Source organism: Nannobrachium achirus, assembly GCF_963921795.1.
Source record: "Nannobrachium achirus genome assembly, contig: SCAFFOLD_169, whole genome shotgun sequence".
In the NCBI taxonomy this organism is placed as follows: domain Eukaryota; kingdom Metazoa; phylum Chordata; class Actinopteri; order Myctophiformes; family Myctophidae; genus Nannobrachium; species Nannobrachium achirus.
The window spans coordinates 47,114-61,942 of record NW_027664890.1 but is presented as its reverse complement, the minus strand read 5'-3'; the positions used below and the strand labels follow the sequence as shown (position 1 = coordinate 61,942).

The window sequence follows — 14,829 nt, the reverse complement described above, 5'->3', positions numbered from 1 at the left end:
GATCCATCTCCCAGGGTCTGCTGATGAAGCATAGTGTTGTTTCACTTGCTGTCCGCTCACCAAACCGCTCCTGAAGGCTCTTTCTTTAACTTGAAAGGCCAGCCATTGCTGCTCAGTCAGGGGGTTCACCACCAGCTCAGAGAGCTCCATGGAGCCTGTCTCCATACCCAATGGGAGGCTCGGTGTTGGGTCATGGGGTAGCCACTGTCGCTGGTACACTCTCCCGCTTTGGAGTGCCTGTTTGTAGGCAACTCTGATCACCGAAACCAGGCACATTGTCCAGACTGCTCTCCACACACTCACACACACTCACACTCACCCATTCACCCACACACACTCACACACACACACACACACACACACACACACACACACACACACACACACACACACACACTCTCACACACACACACACACACACACACACACACACACACACACACACTCTCCCTTTTACCTACTGCACCAATGGTTGACATCATGGTAAACTCGTTACTGGTTGACATTTTTATGTATTTATCATCTGGGGAAAGAAGCAAGAACGAAATCTGAATACGTCTTTCTTTTTTTTCCAAAACACAATCATAAGCATAACGAGATAAAAAAAATTAAAAAAAATGGTAAAAGTAAAAGTGAAACCGACCCAAACTCCAGGCCCCCAGATAAACACTATACAGTATATGCGCTCCATTTCACTCTGACATTATTCTAGGGATGATAAAAAACGTTTCATAGTTAAGGCTGCACTAAAAAAAAAGATACATCATCAAAAAAAAGCTCCCCGATTTTTAATTAAGGTTCTAAAAGTCACAATGTATCATTAAACTGTGAGCAGCGGGTCACAGCAGCCATGAACCCATCCTTCTAACTGCCATAGGAGGAGGAAAAATAAACCCTTAACGCCTGGAATTAGGGGTGGGCGATATGGTGATAATTATCGTCGAGACGATACAATGTCTCCACGATATGCCTTTTCAGAGGTATCGTATATATCGTGATACAATTGAGGGAGCCTTGTAAAAAATCCTGTTTAATGGTTAATACAGAGATTCATTGCAGAATTCAATTTAAACCTGCATTTTGGTCTGAATCAGTAGTTCTCAAACTTTAAAATGTCAAGGTCTCACTCTTCACTTGACAGTATACAAATGAAACCAAATGGACCCGTAAGGGTCCATTTGGTTTCATTTGTATGCTGTCAGAGTTACATACTTGTAAAGTTCACTTTAGACCTCCCAAAAGGAACCCAGAGAGTCTAGTTTTAGTCAAGTAACTTGACAAAATAACCATAAAAACCAACGTGAAAAAGAATCGCGATACAATCGTGTATCGTGATACAGCTTGGGAAAATATTGTGATATTGTATTTTTCCATATCGCCCACCCCTACCTGGAAAATGTCCTCTAAATCCATAAACAGTTTTCTGAAAAATCACACCTGGTGTGAAGTGAGCGGTGCAAGCTGCTCAACAGCACCACCGGGTGGCTGCAGCTGGTGTTGCAGTGCTCATACGGACAGACGTACGCACTCGGTGAAATGCCTGAGTGGCAGGCATGACTCAAAAACGTACGTTGATAGATATCAGTGGTTGTAAAACTTACATTTTTCATGTCAAGGACCTCAAAAATTATATTTATTATTTGACCGTGGACACCTCTCCTATCTCAAAATATGTTTGTTCAAGGGACTCCCACACGAAGCAATGATTCATTCAAGATTGTTCAAAAATAGTGAATCTACAAGCGTGTATATGTGCCATTTTTGAATAGCTGAACAAAGTATGAAACAATGTTTAAAATCTAAACGGACGCGGATGCTTTCCGGGTTCTAAGGAGATATAAGGAATAAAGGCAGGCAGTCCAGTGTACAGAGGACTGCGTTTTCGATAAGAAGCCCCTCTCCTCTCCTCTCCTCTCCTCTCCTCTCCTCTCCTCTCCTCTCCTCTCCAGAAGACTCTCTCCTCTTTACCGTCTGATCTGCGAGGCTTTTCAGGAAGATTAAGCCGCGTCTCCGCGGAGGAGGCCAAAATATCAGCCGACCAAAGGAACAAGATAAGGGTTTAAGACCTGCTCACTAATACGGAGCGGCCCGCTGCCTATGGAGAGCTGCTGATTATTACCACAGACCTGGGTTCAGACCCCTGCTATGTGGGTATGGAAACCCTGTATCTGCATCCTGGGTTCCAACCCCTGCAATGTGTACTGGCTGTGAGGACTGAGGAGAATATGGAAACCCCGTATCTCCAGCAGATCTACACAAATCTACACAACGCCTCGCACCGCGAGGCGGTGTGTAGATCGGCTGTTTTCACTAGTTTAAATCATTTTTAAAATGTTAAAATACAATACTGGCTTTCAAGCAGTTTCAAGGGGCACACCTGACCCTTTTCAGGGGCACACCAAAGGTCCCCAGGCACAGTGGTTGAGAAACACTGCCTTAGTGTTTGTTTGACTGATTGATTCAATACGTTATTAGTCAGAAATGTAACGAGGTACACATGGCAAATTGTGTCAACAGAGCATAGAATACAAATGCAAACGGCTACATTTACAGTCTTATGAGCGATCTTCGTTCCTACTCTCACCTATGGTCATGAAGTGTGGGTCATGACCCAAAGAATAAGACCACCGGTACAAGCGGCCGAAATGGGTTTCCTCAGAGATAGGGTGAGAAGTTCAGTCACCCGAGAGAGACTTGGAGTAGAACCGCTGCTCCTTCACTTGGAAAGGAGTCATCTTAGGTGGTTGGGGCATCTAGTACGGATGCCCCCCGAGCGCCTTCCTAGGAAGGTCCTCGATGCACGTCCCACTGGGTTGGAGACCCCGTGGCAGACCTAAGACCAGATGGAAGGATTATATCTCCAGACTGGCTTGGAAATGCCTCGTAACGTGTGGCAGACAACGTGTGGCAGACATACATAGCACTCTAAAAACCAGATGAATTAAATCAAGTCTCCACGACTAGGTCTGTCACAATTGTTGCATAATGGTCTAATAATGGACATAATCACAATTATTTGGTGAAAATCGTCATAATCGTTTCCGTTTTAAACATAAAAAAATGTGTGGAAATAGCAGTCAGAGTAACACAAGCTCACGATGCATCACAATGTGGCGTGTTGTGAGCTTGTAGATCTGCTATTTCCACTGTTAATGTTCTTTTTTTAAGTATAAAGTTATCATTTCTTTGTATATTTAGGTTATGTGTCATATCTGCCATGTGCAACTTCAAAGCTCAACTTCTTATCCCAACGAGAAGCCGTGGATGAACCATGATACTCGTCTGAAGTTGAGAGAGCGCCGAGCCGCCTTTCAATCTGGGGACGTGGAACGGTACAAAAAATCCAGATACGACCTGAGAAGGGCGATCAGAGACGCTAAGAGACAATATAGGGACAAACTGGAGAACAACTATAGGGGCTGTGACGCACGGCGTATGTGGAGAGGGCTGCAGGCGATCACGGATTACAAACCGAAGCCGGCTGTTATTAACACCTCGGACTCTCTACCAGACGAATTGAATAACTTTTTCGCCCGCTTTGAAACTCACAACACGGACCCAGTTACACCGGTGCGGGGAACACCCGGTGCGGTGGAGCTGCAGGTGACACAACGAGATGTGAGTAAAACTTTTAAAAGCGTTGGGACTCATAAGGCGGCCGGCCCTGATGGGATTGCCTCACGTGTCCTTAAGTTGTGTTTCGACCAGCTTTCGGGAGTCTTTACTGACATTTTTAATATGTCACTGTCATTGTGTGTGGTACCGTTGTGTTTTAAGGAAACCATAATTGTACCCATAGCAAAGAAAAAACCTGTCGCATGTCTTAATGATTATCGCCCTGTGGCTTTGACCTCTGTTCTTATGAAGTGTCTGGAAAAAATGGTTATATCACATATAACGCACATTATCCCTGCCAATACTGATCCATTACAGTTTGCATACTGTGCTAATAGATCAGTCGATGATGCTATTTCTCTCGCACTACACATTGCCTTGAAACATCTGGAGAAAAGGAACTCTTATGTCAGACTACTCTTCATAGATTATAGCTCTGCCTTTAACACGATTGTACCATCTAAGCTTGTGTTGAAACTCAGGGGTCTTGGTCTTGGCAGTAGTATCTGCAACTGGCTGTTTGACTTTTTGACAGGCAGGCCACAATCTGTACGAATAGGGAACAAGCATTCATCTAAGATATTGACCAGGACTGGAGCGCCCCAGGGCTGCTGCCTCAGTCCCTTGTTGTATAGTCTGTTCACCTATGATTGTGTTGCCAGGTGTGGCAATAATTCTATTCTCAAATTTGCAGATGACACCACGGTTATAGGACTAATATCCAACGATGATGAGAGGGGCCTATAGGAGGGAAATTGAAGAGCTAACCCTATGGTGCCAGAATAACAATCTCTCTCTAAATGTTAGTAAAACAAAAGAGATCATCGTTGACTTTAGGAAGTCTAAAGTCAATCACAGTCCCTTAACCATAAATGGTTCACCTGTAGACATAGTGGACAGTTTCAAATTCCTGGGTGTTCACATAACAAACTCACTCACATGGTCTCAAAACAGCGAAGGTATCCTTATGAAAGCGCAGCAGCGATTGTACTTTCTGAGGCGCCTCAGGAGATTTGGCCTGAGCACCAAGGCTCTTGTTAATTTCTATCGCTGTACCATAGAAAGTGTTTTGACAGGATGCATCACAGTGTGGTTTGGTAACGTGACTGTTCAAGACAGTACACAGTTACAGAGAATTGTGAAGAGAGCTGCCAAAATCATTGGCACAGAATTACCACAGCTACACACAATCTATAACACACGCTGTAAGAAAAAGACAGAGAACATCTTAAAGGACAGCTGTCACCCCGCCCATTCCCTGTTCTATCTCCTCCCATCCAAAAAACGTTACCAGAGCATCAAATCTCACACCACCCGTTTCAGTAATAGTTTTTATGCTCAAGCAATCAGGATGCTTAACGAAGAGATGGAAGCGAGACGTAGGTAGTCATGTGCAATATACGCAGTTTTTAAACTGTACACTGTTACACTGTATGGTTGTTTTGTTGTTTTTGGGTTGTCCTGGGTGACCTGTTGTCTTGTTTTTTTGTGTGTAATAAGGCGAAGAGTGCTCTTGGCACAAGCATTTCATTGTATGTCTATACCTGTATGGATATGCATTTGACTAATAAACCTGAACCTGAACCTGAAAGCCTACAAGCCAAACAGAAATGTAATTGTCAACGACAAAAACACAATTAAATCGTTATGCGCAATTATTTGAGTGACAATTAATCGTCATGTAAAATGTCATGTGACAGCCCTATCCATGACTTGAATAGAGGGTATGCGCGTGACATCACTGTTGCTGGAGGTTATGTGGGAACAAGCCTACTGAGTGGCAAAAAACAAATTTCTGCCATTAGCCATGTTTCCATAAACTTATTCGAATTAGGGAAGCGAATTATCAGAAATACGCATTAAGACAAAGCGAATTTAGCATGTTTGCATTTGCGGGTGTCATTCGAATTAGCGACGGTCGCAAGAGTTGATCGGGCTGATTTTATTCAGACCGAACCTGAGCACTGCACCGTCTGCACGTCGTGACTCGGTCGCTGTCTAGTAGTGGGAAGAAGGGGTTATCAGTCATCATCATGGCCCCAAATAACTTTTAAATATATTACAATTGCCGACGAGTCTCTTACGAAATTGGCAAGAGTTCCTTTCAATACATAAAGCTACCGGTTCACCGGGAAAACCGCGGTCGCGTCGCTGCACAGTGCTCATCCAGTTTCAGCGTCCTCTGGAAGGTCAGGTGGCCGATCTGCAAGCTCAAAACGCGGCGCGGAGACGTGGATGCGAGCTGCTGTGAGCTTGTAGATTGGGCACTTCAGGCACGCAACACCGTGTGATGAGGAAGGGACGGGTTCGCCACCGATGGCTTGACTCCGGGAGGTGAAAACGGGAGGAATTTACACACGGTCCGTGTCACTCCGTGTGTAACAAACAAGTGAAACAACCGGTTTGTTATGTGGGCTAACGCTATACCATGGACGTAAAGCGGCAGGGGAAATGGACCTAAAACGTCATGATCTATTCACATTTATTGTCTGGCCCGTTTCCATTCACTTTTGCGCATTTAGTTTATTCGATAAAGGCTCAAAATCCTCCTCCTCCAAGCGGATAACTTTATTTGCGGATAATGAAAGTTTATTCGCATTTTGAAGTGTTTCCATAAAAACATTTAGCGAATAAGCCGTTAATGCGCAAAAAGTGGCTTTATAGAAACGCCACTATTGACAGCCCATACATCCAAACAGAAAAGTCCTATCTGATTGTATTTAACAAAGTTAAACTCACCAACATTGCTGCTGTACTGAAAGCTTGAATTATCCTCTTTCTATCTGCAAAGTTTTTGTTTCATAAAAATCCACCATAGACATGTTACGAGCTACTTTCTGTCAAGACATTCTGTGCAGGTTTTTATTTTTCCAAGTGTCAGAGTTGGGAAGCACTCGTTTTCTACAACACAACATCCTGCTGCCTCCTGCATTATGTGCAAATTAGAAACAGGTGGTATGCAGGACCGTTGGGTGATTTGAAACTAGATAGATAGATAGATACCTTTATTATCCCAAGGGGGAAATTCAGTTGTAGCACAGCAGTATACAGTTATTTACAAAGTTACAGAGAAGTAAGAAAAAAAGATAGATAAGAGGAAAAAAAAGAGCAGTACAGTACCAAAAAAGAGAAGGTGCATCAGAGTAGCACTTCCAAACTTCAATGCTCCATGCTGCTCAATTAGTTAGGGAAAGTTAAGCTGGTTGCACACTGCTGCGTTTTTCGGGCCGAATATCGGAGTGAATTTCGGAGCACGCAAATAAAAAAATCAACCTCACGTTATGTCAGTCACGTTTGCACACTGCCGCCCGTTTCGCGCACCACTCGGTCCCTTGCTCTCTCTATCTCTCTCTCTCTCCTTGCCCTGAAAAATGCATTTCGCAACGGAAAACGCAGCAGTGTGCAACCACCTTTAGCCTCTAGCTACATCATTCTGGGAACTAAATCTAAATGACTAGCTTTCTTCACAAATGTGTTCATAAAGGTGTCTACTATCACCTCTGAACTTTGTCAAACCCAACTCCCTTGACATACTTTGTGGGAGCCAATCAAAGTTGGGGGTATCGGGATACCCAGGGCCTGGGATTAAAGGGGGAAAAAATAATAAATGGCCAATATGAACGTATGAGGTGTGTAATTAGGGTATTGTTGGGCTGCTGAATCCATTACAACCATTAGTTATCAGTAAAAATGACTCATTGGCCATAAAAAATGCCTAATTGGCTAAGGCTTAGCCAATCATGTCATTCGAGTTCACCTGTGTCCTGTTAGTCCCTGTTTTAAACCCCCTGTTTGAGTGTTCCTTGTCAGATTGTATCATGTTATCCTGTGTCATGATGTGTGCTACCCACCTAATCTTGAATAGTTTTCATTTTAACTGAAAACTAATGGTTGGAATGGATTCAGCAGCCCAAAAATACCCTAATTACACACCTCATACGTTGATATTGGCCATTTTTTATTTTTCCCCTTTAATCCCAGGCCCTTGGGATACCCAAAACTTTGATTGGCTCCCACAAAGTATGTCAAGGGAGTTGGGTTTGACAAAGTTCAGACCTAGTAGAACACATTTGTGAAGAAAGCTAGTCATTTAGATTTAGTTCACAGATTGATGTAGCTAGAGGCTAACTTTCCCAAACTAAATGTTTTGCCACTCAGTCTAGATTAGGGGGGGCGGGTCCCAGTGGACATGCTTACCCTCTATACCAGGGGTCTTCAACAGGGGGTCCGGGACCCTTAGGGGGTCCTCGGAGTTACTACAGGGGGTCCTCCTTTTGTTAAATTAACCACTTGAACCCTAGCGTCCATATTCTGAGAACTTTAGCCAAAAATAGCAGATCTACAAGCTCACAACGCCTCGCGCTGCGAGGCGTTGTGAGCTTGTAGATCTGCTATTTATACGCTGCGAGGCGTTGTGAGCTTGTAGATCTGCTATTTATACGTTGCGAGGTGTTGTGAGCTTGTAGATCTGCTATTTTTGGCAAAGAGCTTTGGTGTAGAGCGGAAAAAGAGAAGACTAAGTACAGACTGAAAGGTCAAGGTTATTACTTATTGACGATTCATTTGGTTAACTGATGATTGTGCTGTCAAACGATGGAACTAGGCCTATATGGAATCTCTGAAAAGGTTATGGGGGTCCCTGCTACATCTCTCTCTCCACTAAGGGGTCCTTGGCCTGAAAACGTTGAAGACCCCTGCCCTATACGCAGGACTATAGGACAGCATGTAAACAATGAACCTAACATGTGTCTAAATAACACACCATGACAAACAAGCCTAAGCTAAGTAACAAAGACATGAGCACATACCAGGTTTCCACTGGACAGTGACAGTGCGTGCGTGCGTGCGTGCGTGCGTGCGTGCGTGCGTGCGTGCGTGCGTGCATGTGTGCGTGCGTGCGTGTGTGCGTGCCTACCTGTTTGTGTGTACAGTATGTTGTGTATCTGATAAGCCTTGCTGCTCCTGCTCGTGTCCCAAGGTTAACATCATGATTCACTGCGTGTCTGTGTGTGTGTGTGTGTGTGTGTGTGTGTGTGTGTGTGTGTGTGTGTGTGTGTGTGCGTCTGTGTGTGTGTGTGTGTGTGTGTGTGTGTGTGTATGTGTGTGTGTGTGTGTGTGTGTACAAGGTTAACATCCTGATTCACTGTGTGTCTGAGTCCCAGTCACACTGAGACAGAGTGGCTGCTGTCCGTGCCAAGGACAGCGTGCGTGCGTGCGTGCGTGCGTGCGATATGACAATGGATGACGTGTTACTAGGGCATGGACGATATGGGTAGCTGACGATACGATATGTGTGACGATACTTGACCCTCGACAACAATAATATACCCATACACCATATCCGCGATACTCAATATATTGGAAGAAGTTTCATCACACTATCTGTAACTGAAAAAGAAAAGAAATACTCATTAAAAGGCAAAGATCTATACAAAAGAAATAGCCCAGTACAATGTACATAAAGGTGCATGCATAACACCTCTTCCCAACAGTAAGCTGTAAAATATCCTCTATTAAACATCTTGTCCAAATAAAATGTAGACAGGCATGAAGTTCTGCACTCTGCCGCAACCTGGGGAATCCATAAATATCCACATTTGCCAGCAGCAAGTAATATGTGTATTGCGAGAGTGAGTATCGCGATGTATCGCAATATCAATATTTTGTTACAACCAGTTAGGGCTGTCAAAATTATTACATAATCGTCTAATCGTGATTTTTTTTTGACATAATCGTGATTATTTTTCATAATCGTCATAATCGTTTCCATGTTGAAAAATGTTCATATATTTAAAAAAAGGTCAAAAAATGTGGAAATAGCAGATCTACAAGCTCACAACGCGTCTCATCGCGGCTATTTCCACTATCAAAGTTAATTTTTAAGTAGTAAGTTGTCAAATATGTCAGTAATTTCTTTGTATATTTAGGTTATGCGTCATATCTACCATGTGCAACTTCAAAGCCTAAAAGCCAAACAGAAATGTAATTATCAACGACAAAAACACAATTAAATCGTTAATCGCCAATTATTTGAGTGACAATTAATCGTCATGTAAAATGTCATAATCGTGACAGCCCTACAACCAGTGTTGTCATATGTATGCAGAACAACCATCATAACGGGAAATCCAAACACTGCTCTTATATCACAGTTGTACGTTTAGATATACTAGTCAACTATTGTGATTTTTCCTCGTGTACTTTGTGTTTTTTGTCGCACTGATAAATCTAGGCCACCGATCATAACAACCTTCCCAGGGACTACAGATGACTGTTAGCTCATTAGATACAGTAACTACACACATTTACACTGATGAGGAGAGTCAAACAATGATTGATGTGTATTGTCCCTGATAAATGAATAAATAATGACATTACTGAAGGCCTTGTCCTTTTGTAGAGAGGCTCGTGGAAGTGGAAACATTTGCTTTGAAACACTGTTGTTGATTTTGACAGAATGTTTTTTATTTAATTTTAGCCAGTGTTTTGAGTAAAATGTAAGTTTCTTTTAAACTAAATATCACTATGTTTTAGGTCATCTGCTTTGTTTAACAATGTCAGTGAGATACTTGTTGCACTAACTAGCATTGACTGGTACGGTCTCTTTTTGTAAGACACTTTATGTATATATACTTATATATTATTCACCCCCTCTATTGATCCACCTTCTCTTTATTGGTACTGTACTGCTCTTTTTTTTTCTCTCTCTTATCTATCTTTTTTCTTACTTCTCTGTAACTTTGTAAATAACTGTATACTGCTTTGCTACAACTGGACAACTGAATTTCCCCCTTGGGATAATAAAGTTATCTATCTATCTATCTATCTATCTATCTATCTATCTATCTAAATGTTTTAGTTTTAGTCTACTTTTAGTCGACTAAATATAACATTTTAGTCGACTAAATGTAAGGTTGATTTTGTGGACAAAAATGTATTTTGGCTCGGTTTGCAACCTGAAAATCACAAGCTTCATGACGCGTTGTGAGCTTGTAGATCGGCTTTTCTCAAACATGCAAAGAAACATAAAGTGACTTATCTCTTAGTTCTACTGCACCTCTTCTCCACTGGTCCCTCCCAGACATGTTAGTCTAGTTTTTATTTGTTGATGAAATTATCGATATATTTAGTCTCAGTTTTAGTATTCATAGCTTAGTTTTTATTTAGTTTCTGTCAGTGAAAAAAGGTAGTCGAGGAACTAATCATGGTTTTAGTCCAGGAAATTTAGGGCGCGTTCAGAAATGCGCACTCAACGCACTGCTGTGCCATGTTGTCGTTCATTTATTCGGTGCACTTGGTGCGTTGTCGTTTGGAAATCCAGTGCGCGGCGCACTGGTGTGTTGAGTGCACGCACTGACTGACCCTACTCAGAAGATGGGGTTTGACGGTGTGGTGGTGTGGTGCGGTGTTCTGATTGGTTGGTTTTCATGACCGTGTCTCGAATGCTTCTCAGCTGTGAACAATGGAGGAAATTACCACAAAATGCAGCATTTGCAGCTTCGTTGGTCGTTTGGGCTTGATAGTTTCACACGCATCAACGTGTAAACTAACAGCAGGTATGCCAATGTTATGAATTACATATCCTTTCAATATCAACATTATGTTAGCAACTGCTGCTTTTCAGAAAGTTTACCTTCAGAGTTCAGAGTGAAAAAGCTCACAGCTGCCTCTCAACTGGTCGTTGGTAAACAAGCCACACTGAACGCACTCTACAACAACACGCCCACTGCACTCACTACACTGAGCACACACCCGGTGCGGGTTTCCGAACGCACCCCAACAGTGCTCTTGAACCCCTCTGGGTCTTCAGGCAACAGCATCAGTCAGACATGGTGTTAATAGAACCACACATGGTGTTAATAGAACCACCGGCCTGACACAGCATGAGACACAGACACACTGCTGTTCTCAAAGAACTCACGGTACTTTGAGGAGAGACGATCTGAAGCTCTTTAAACATTATGAACTTCAATGACTGCAGAGAGACCTCCCTTAGCTCTGGAGAAACCCTTTATTTGTACCTACATGATGTTTCACATCAAGGCATTTAGCTGGAGGCAGAACTAAGCAGTACTGGAGGCAAAGTGAAAACATTGTCATCTGACTGTGTTGTTGTGGGGTTCCAAAAGGATCAAAGGGAGTCCATCACGGCACCGACTTTTAAAATGATGACCAAATATGAACCTCTTTAAAGCCTGCTTACTTCATCCACAAATGTGCACATTTTAGTTATTTGAATCCACAACTCACAATTATGTAATTGTATTGTATCACACACACACAGGCACACACACAGGCACGCACACACACACACACACACACACACACACACACACACACACACACACACACACACACACACACACACACACACACACACACACACACACACACACACACACACACACACACACACACACACACACCATTTCCGTTCTATCTAGACTGCTGGGATCAATAAATAAAGTCTTGTCATGTTGTAGGTATGGAGGTGGCTATGAGTCTAAAAAGGTCTGTCATAGAGGTGTCTAAACGCCCATTCATCAGAAATCAACTGGGGAACTAGGAAGAGAAGAGGTGATTTCTCTCATAACTCAGTCCATTGGCACATGCTGTGTGTGTGTGTGTGTGCGTGTGTGCGTGCGTGCGTGCGTGCGTGCGTGCGTGCGTGCGTGCGTGCGTGCGTGCGTGCGTGCGTGCGTGCGTGCGTGCGTGCGTGCGTGCGTGCGTGCGTGCGTGCGTGCGTGCGTGTGCGTGCGTGCGTGCGTGCGTGCGTGTCAGGTGACACTAAGGCTTGCCCACCTGCCCCCTGGCAGGTAAATGCAACTTTCGGGCAGGTGGAGTTTGCTTTCAGGTTGCCCGACCGGGCAAGTGCTCGTTTGAGAGGGGACGGAAGCGTCTATAAACACAACACCAGATATCTGTCTAAACACCTGAAAAAAAATCTAATTTAAATTGAATCTGCAACACAGTTTTATACAATATGTAGTGGGGGTCCCTGCTTCATCTCTCTCTCTCAGCCAGGGGGTCCTTGGCCCAACAAACATGCCTGTTTTTATTATGGGCCGATCGAAATCCACAAACCCAACTGCCAATGCCAAGCAAGTCCTTTTTTCTCAAGGTGGCTTTAAAACAAAAGCAAACAATAGATGAATGGGGGTGATTAAAATAACTCTCCAACATTACAGAGTGTCTGTCTGGCTGAGGTCATTCATTTAGTCTCCAACCTTTCAGAAACACAAAACCTATTAACAAGATTAGCGTCGCGTTGGGGAGACAGGAAACATCATGACACAATGTTTTCTAATATCTCTGAAAACATTATGGAAATATATTTCCCAGCTATTTGTTGGTAGTAGAGTTAAGGGGCTGTGTCCACAAAAATGTGTCTGGGGTTTATTTTTCTTCTTTTGTTTGTACAAAAACAGTTCAAGTCGCCCAGAGACTCATTCATGTCATGGTCCTGGGGTCCCGGGGATGCGCCTCCATTGGAGTCCATGTTAAAATTATTTTAGCCTAGTGTATTTAGAAATCCTAGTTCTAAGTTCAAACATTAGCAAAATTGTAAAATAAATATAAGAAATAGGCAAACATTTTGAAAATAGCCGATCTACAAGCTCACAGGCAGCGCTCGAAAACATTGTATTGAGGACTCATAAAACTTTTCTGTGACCCATTTGAATGACCACCTGTGGGTCCCGGGACCCATTACATTGAAAACCTAGTAACATCACTGCAACGTTACGTGATTATAAAAACAACAACAACGCCGCCCAAGACGCGCCGGAGCCGTGGCCCTGGACAGACGGACAGACAGAAAGACAGAGAGTGGACCTTGGACCAGCAGCTTACCTTCGTGGACAGTCACTCCACAGACAGACAAACAGACGGACAGAGAGTGGACCACAGGACAGCAGCTTACTGTACCTTCATGTACGGTCACTCCACAGACAGACAGACAGACAGACAGAGAGGACCAGCAGCTTACCTTCATGGACGGTCACTCCACAGTTGTCACACTGGATGATCTCGTCTGCGTCCTCGCTGTTGTCTCCCAGACACACACAGCAGATCAGGATGTGTTCTATCCTCTGGACCGCCCAGGTCTGGGAGCGCTCCAACATGGACCCGTCCTAGAGGAGAAGAGAACAGAGACAAGATGAACACTGGTGTCTCCAACATGGACCATCCTAGAAGAGAAGAGAACAGAGACAAGATGAACACTGGTGTCTCCAACATGGACCCGTCCTGGAAGAGAAGGAGACATGATGAAGACTGGTGTCTCCAACATGGACCATCCTAGAGGAGAAGAGAGACATGATAAAGACTGGTGTCTCCTAGAAGAGAACAAAGACATGATGAAGACACCCAGTGAAGAACAGCCTTTTCATTTCAATTTTAGTCAAGAAGGTCAATTGAGATCAAGCTCACTTTTCCGATGACGACCTGATTACAGTAAACATAGCATTACATAACCAGTAAGACTCCCTAATCGGGAGATAAGCGACCGTCAGGTCGCATACACAAACTTTAGTAGGCAATGGTAGCCAATCAGGAGGGAATATGGGAAATGGGACAGATCCATGTTGATGACATGACTTTAGAGATACTGTGTACCGCTTTGCGTGATTTTAGGGCAAAATCTGTAAAGCCGTGTCCAAAAATGTGTTTTTAAAAAATCGGCCAGATGGTGGCGCTAGATGGGACAGATGCATTTTGATGACATGACTGTAGAGATACTGTGTACCGCTTTGCATGATAACACATTATGAGATTATAGACATTTCAGGATGTCAAAGAATGCAAATATTATATATTCCTCACAAGCCGTTTAAAGCGATGACGTGAAATTACGTTTTCCAGTTGTTGTGCGACACGCCGTCAGGCTACAACTGAGCCTTATGTGGTACGCGCCTGGACCGGTAGGCCAGGGGGAGCCCCAAGTTCTCCAGTCTTAAAACTGATTGTAGTCAGTTCTACATGTGAGGAGCATTGATGGTAATGAAGGCAGCCTTAAACCCAGCTCAAAACAGGGTCCCACACATTTTTAACAATATATTTCCCAAACTTTTCCAGAATATTTAAGCCAATTTCCAGGACTATATAACAATAATTAAACACAATAACGAGTCTCTTACTCCTATGTGTAATGCACAAAGACAGGCAGTGTAGCAAAAATAAAGCGTGCACGCTGCAAACGGGCCGTGGCGTGCA

General features: G+C 43.5%; 1 protein-coding gene across 1 annotated transcript in view; it reads right to left on the bottom strand.

Moving 5' to 3' along the window:
* Nucleotides 1-14,829, bottom strand: part of phf14 (PHD finger protein 14) — a gene marked incomplete at its 3' end in the record, with an annotated part of 132,875 nt that overhangs the window by 98,803 nt on the left and 19,243 nt on the right. Inside the window, exon 8 of the mRNA XM_080755050.1 lies at nucleotides 13,604-13,748. Within this exon, the coding sequence (XP_080611176.1) occupies nucleotides 13,604-13,748 (145 nt within the window). The remainder of the gene's footprint in view (nucleotides 1-13,603; nucleotides 13,749-14,829) is intronic.